General features: G+C 40.5%; 1 protein-coding gene across 1 annotated transcript in view; it reads left to right on the forward strand.

The window, feature by feature from the left end:
• OSBPL10 (oxysterol binding protein like 10) overlaps positions 1-6,000 on the forward strand; it is a 124,590-nt gene extending 118,590 nt beyond the window's left edge. Inside the window, exons 10-12 of the mRNA XM_068405158.1 lie at positions 80-262; positions 1,824-1,977; positions 2,862-6,000. Of these exons, the coding sequence (XP_068261259.1) occupies positions 80-262; positions 1,824-1,977; positions 2,862-2,906 (382 nt within the window). The 3' untranslated portion in view covers positions 2,907-6,000. The remainder of the gene's footprint in view (positions 1-79; positions 263-1,823; positions 1,978-2,861) is intronic.

A 6,000-nucleotide genomic window follows, 5' to 3' on the forward strand; every position in this document is an offset into this window, starting at 1 on the left:
CAGCTGTGGTAGTGCTTTCACGTGCTGATAAATGATACCAGTTATTTCTGTGGTCTTTTTTTCTTCCGTCTTGAATTAGGGTTACAGCCGAAGTGAAACACAATCCCACTAACACCATTGTATGCAAAGCACAGGGAGAATGGAACGGGACGCTGGAATTTACTTACAGCAATGGAGAAACCAAAGTGATTGACACGAGCAAACTACCTGTTATCAGGAAAAAGATCAGGCCGATAGCGAAGCAAGGACCGCTGGAATCTAGGTAAGGGCAGAGGCGTTCGTGTTCTGCTCCTGAACCTCGGGTGGGAACAGAACAGGGGCACAAACTGCAGCTGTAAATGGTGTGGTTCAAAAGCGCCTCGCCTCCTGCAGCACGTTAATGTAGGCACAAAGAGCTGAACCTGTGTATTGGTTCTTTGGAACACAAATTACACTGTAGTGATGTACACATCAGTTTTGTAGAGGGGGGGAAATGCTGGTATGCATTTTAATGAGCGTTTGGAAAATGGTAATGCAGTGTTTTCACCTGCTTTTTTGAGTGATTGTAACATGGTAGTCAAATTAGTTTGTTGCAAATAATGTTGCATCTTATAATTTACACTGGAATTTCATGTTTTATGTATTTTAGAATATATATATGTATAAAAATATGTAAGATGTGATGCAATATGAGATATAGGTACACACACACACGTAGGTGGCTTTAAGGCTCTCAGCACCCACATCCCATGCCTAACTCTGCCTAGGTACATTAGAAAAAAACTTGTTCTGTTATTCACTGTCAATAACTGTTGACACTTATCTTCAGAAAAATCAATATTTTTATTGAATTTAGGAACATTTTATTGGAGGATTTAAAAACATGAGTAAAGCTTCATTTTATTGTCTGTAAATATGTTCTCTTTATCGTACAAAGGAGTGTCTTGAGTCATTGTGCAGGGTCAGATACCATTTTCCTACTTTCTAGATGTGCTTGTTTATCACAAACTCATTTTTCCCCTGTAGTTTAGGAACAGAAAGGTTGGAGTAAATAAGAAAGCAGTAGCTCTGCGGTGTATTTATTGTATTTTTTGGATACTAGTAAGCAAATTACAACTATCCAAGGTTCCTGCAGGATATGGAGCTTATCAGATTGTAAACAGAAACTCATTTAAACACCCCTGGATATACGTGAAAGCTGCAGTCGGTTTCTTAGTATTTTTGTGGGCAAAGTTTCTGCTTGGCTAATGTAGTGTGAGAAGGCATTGCATCTGAATGCGGGCAGTCGTGTGAAAAGCAAGTTTGGTTCTATACTCATTGTTAACTGGGAATATAGAGCAGAGACCTAGAAGGGCTCCCTAGAATCAGTGCGTTGATTCCTCTGTTAGTAACCTGGTGGGAACAGTCAGTGTCCCAGTTTAATGTACTCTTGACTTTTGGCTAACGTTCCCTTATAATTCAAAAATTTAACTGCAAATAAACGCAGTATATACACGGTCATTGGGGGTTGGATCGTCAGCAAAGAATGTGAACAGGACATGATAAAAATAAATCCATCTGCTTTAAGAAAAAAGCTCAGGTTGTGAAGATTCAGGAACATGAACAAAAGTTATTACAAAGTTAACTTGCATGGCAAAATGCTGGGAGTTGAGCAGATCTGAAAATCTGGTCCACAAATGCGATGAACATCCTGGAAGAGTGATGGTTCACAAGCTATGTGACCTGCAGAAGTGGCGTGGAGAACGCGGCGTCAGCCTGCCTCTCACCGTACTGTTGTCTGGCCAGGCCCGCGGCTGCGGCAGAAGCCTTCTCACTGTCGCTTGTGCTCCTTCTCCGTCACGCAGGCGCCTCTGGCAACACGTCACCAATTCTCTGAAAGAAGGTAATATTGATGCAGCAACAGAACACAAGCACCGCCTTGAAGAGAGACAGCGAGCAGAGGAGAGGCAACGTGTGGCTCTTACAACGCTGTGGAAACCAAAATATTTTGCCAAAGAGGTACTTTCATTGCCTTATTTTAAAGACTCTGTAGCATGTTTCTGCATACAGGGGGATGCTAGTATAAATGAATTTGTCTGTGCTTTTTACCATGAGCTAGTGCTGTTATATACCACTGGTTGTTTTAAATTCTATTTTTGCCAGAGTCTGGCTCGTAAAGGAGAGCAATGGATTTTTCCATGGCCATATTGTAAACTTGTTCACTTTCCTTCAGTTAGAGAATCATAGAATTGTTTTGGTTGGAGAAGACCTTTAAGATCATCAAGTCCAACCGTTAACCTGGCACTGCCAAGTCCACCACTTAGACCATGTCCCTAAGCACCACATCTACATGTCTTTTTAATCTGAATTTTTGGTTCCTAATGTTAGGTACTTAAATCTATGTGTTTTACCCTAAATTCCACACCTTAATTGGCAAATGCTGTTTATTCACACCTCCTACTAATCTGGATCTCAGCATACTAAAGTGAACACGATCTAGGGACACTTGTCCAAGGTAAGCATGGACATCTTAAACAGTCTTGGGCTTCATCTGCTCAAAATGAAACAGATTTCACCAAGTTCATCTTCGCCCTTTCTCAGAGGAAAGGAGGAAGGGAAATGAGACTGACTGAAGGAATTATTATGGGACTGTGTTGTTACATTAGCTACTATGTGCAGCTATTTAAACCAGCAGTTCATCTGTTGCATCTTCCCATTGCTTCTCTTCCCCCATGTCATTTTTTCCCTCCTGCCCAGATTATCTGCAAATTCATTAAGCACAGAATTTTCAGATGACAGGGATGGTTTCTTGGTTGATTAGTATTCGTTTACCTTTTGTGGGGACATACACAGATCAAGTATGTATCAATCTCATTTGTCAACTCTCCCTAATTTTCTTGCAGGGCGATGGTTGGCTATATTTGAATCCTCTCTGGAAGACCCATTGATGGAATAGAGCAGTGGCCTCATAACTTTACCTTAAAGGCATTAAAATGATACAGTATGTAACTTCAAGATGTCATCGAGTAGGTCCTGTTATCAGAAGATACAAACGAGAAGCTATATACTGTGAATGATGCATCTCAAAATAACCACGAGCTCAAGTTTATTCAGGAGCCATGTTGTGTGTATGGATACACAAACACGCACGCACACGTCCGTATATACACGCAGTGTGGATGTGTTTGTGTGTGTATTATTTACACTACATGTAAACAAGTATAAACACTAACAGTGATTTAAAGACCTTTTCCTCTTTAAGTGTTAGGGCACAGAACTCCAGCTGGACTCAGCTGCGGTTCCCCGAGTTGTGTGCTTGCAGGATCAGGCCCTATGCTAGTATTTAAGAAAATACTTTTTTATTAGTACTGGTTAAGGTTTTTCTATTTTTCACTTTTGCCAAAAATGTTTTGCACTTAAAATGTGACGTGTCACTTAATGGCAGTCGTTCTGTCTAAACAGTCATTGAGTAACTCACTTTGACACAAGAATGATACACTGACAGCGCGCTCGCTCTCGGGATGCTGATTTAAGAGCATGTTTCCTGTCACTTACGAGTGTGAATTTTCTGCCATCTTATAAGAAGTAGCAATACCTTCTCAAGAACGTTGTTCCACGAATCCGTTGTGTCCTCACTTTTTTGTTTGTTCGTATTTCCGGCTGTTTAATAGATCTCTGGTCACCGGTGAGCCAGCTGCTCTGGTAGTTGTGATCTTGCTGTGTAATGTTATCTGGCTACTGTCATGCCAGTGCTTTTGGGTTACATGTTCTGCTAAATCCCTTCTGGCAGGTGTAGCTGTGGCGTTCCAGCTCGCTCTTGCCTCTGCTTTCTGCCCCCAGGTAAGAGAGCAGAGCACGCTGGTGGGCTGTGCCTGAGGCACCCCGGCTCACAGCCTTGCCTTTGAAGTTAGGCCACTGCTGATGCATTCACGCTAAAACGCCAGGCTGTGTGTTGAGGCGGGTGAGGCTGGGTCCGAGTCCTGTCCTGCTGTGCCAGGCGTGAGCCTTCCCCACCAGCCGAGAGGAGGGTTCGGGACGCTGCTCTGGGAGATCAGACAGGGCTTGTCTGGCCAGAGCCCTTAATTCCGTATGAAGGCTCCGAGCAGACCTTGGATTTCTTTTGCTTTTGACCCAGGTGATTGCTTCTGGATGAAATATTTGGATGACTAGAGATGATTGAAGTAGCCTTCTCAGAGGAATGATTTTTTGATGTAAAAGAAAATTCAGGAAATGATTACACTGAGACAATAACAAATTACATCCCATTTTGTTTGTTTCATTAATAATTTGTTTTATAAAGAAAAAACTCAGTAAACAATCTTGTAGCTTGATCTTGCTTTGTAAGGTAACCACTGTGACACTAAGAAAGTGGATTCTAAAAGTGCATTAAGGCTTTGTTGCTTTTTAGTTCGTATTTACTGAAAGTGAAGATGTCTTTGAGAGAAGTGGCAACAAAAGGCAAATGTAAAATGTGCTGACTTCTGCTCAGTGCTGCTTCCTGCAGAGCCCCGTAAAGAGACCACTACACTTCTGACATACAGGAGCATGGATGCCTGCCGTTCTGTAGTACTGATTGATTTTGTGCCTTTTGTCTGCTTTCTTAATACAATAACTTAGCTTTATAGGTATTACACAAATATATTTAGGTCAAAGCACTGCTTATATCTGTTCTTGTGCGTCCTGCATTTTATGATGATTTTTTTGGTAGATATTAAAATCTCTTGAGCAACTCAAAAGGCTAAAGGGGGAGGTACACAAGGAAACATGCCACTAGTTGTTCATCTGGACATCATATTTAGTAATCTTTACATTTGAACTTCAGATCCCCATTTAATGAAGGTGTGGCTCCTTTCTCCTCCAAAATGCTATTTTTGTCTGCTTGTATGTCCTTTTTTTGCACATTAGAAAGATTCACGTTATAAATGATTTAAATCCTATTTTTAAAAAAATGCGGACTGTATGAGCTTGGTTTTGTAACTGACACTTTTTTTTAAAGGAAAAAAAAAATCTTATTTTTAGGAATAGTTGGTGTTTTTCTGTAACAAAACCAAAATGATGCTGTCATAGTAATCACTGAACTACTACCAAGTATCATCAGGAAAATGTGTACTTTATCACCTGCAAGAATTGACTTTATAATGGATCCACTCTTGTTCTGGAGGTTAGTCTGATAAATAACTAAAGCGTTCAGTTTGTAATATCATCACAAAGAACACTCGAAAATGCAGAATTAAACACGTGGAGCATCCTCCCAGAACTCTTGACTTTCATACACCAAAGAACAAGCCACTCACTCACTAAAAACAGCCATTGAAGACCTCTCTGTCAGGCGTGCAGGCCTGCACTCCTGGAAGAGCAGACTCTTTCAGCGTTGATGGTGTGACTGTCGAGGCTGCACAGGTGCTGTAGCTGTTCTTTTAAGGAGAAATTTGAATAATTTTATGCTTGTAATTTATTGAAGGTTTTTTCTGTCTGCATGGTTGGTTGTTTCTGCATGCTGAGAACATTCCACTTGTGCTCTGATAAATGTTTTGTTTTCTTCTGATGCTGTGAAGAATCCCCTGATGCCATTACCACCGTTTCTTTTCCAAAGTAACTTGGGAGAGGCAAACACAAAAATAGTCCTTTCTGAAAAGCTCCCATCAGCGAGAGATTCACGAGTGTCATTTTATTTTTCCGATGGTTCTGTACAGTTCAGTATATTTTACAGGACTGAAAAGTAAATATTCATAAGCCTTATTCTGTAGGTTGTTCCAATAGCTGTCTTGGACTTGCAAGTAAATATTTTCCTGTTCAAGTAGCCAATGTACACTCTGAATTGTCATGTAAAACCCTCCACGTACTTGATTTTTTTTTTTTTTTGTGCACACCTGTAGAAAGCCTATGCAACCTCTTTCTTTCTTAAATTAGAAATGTTCAAAAAGAAAATTTATACCTTTATCACTTAAAAGATGCTCTGGCAGTCTCTTCTGATTTGCCTTCCTTTCATAATCTGTGAATTTAAAATGACAACGCTCATGAATAAAAGACTTGTTTCATTTA

The sequence above is a fragment of the Nyctibius grandis genome, chromosome 7 (assembly GCF_013368605.1).
Source record: "Nyctibius grandis isolate bNycGra1 chromosome 7, bNycGra1.pri, whole genome shotgun sequence".
NCBI classification, from domain to species: domain Eukaryota; kingdom Metazoa; phylum Chordata; class Aves; order Nyctibiiformes; family Nyctibiidae; genus Nyctibius; species Nyctibius grandis.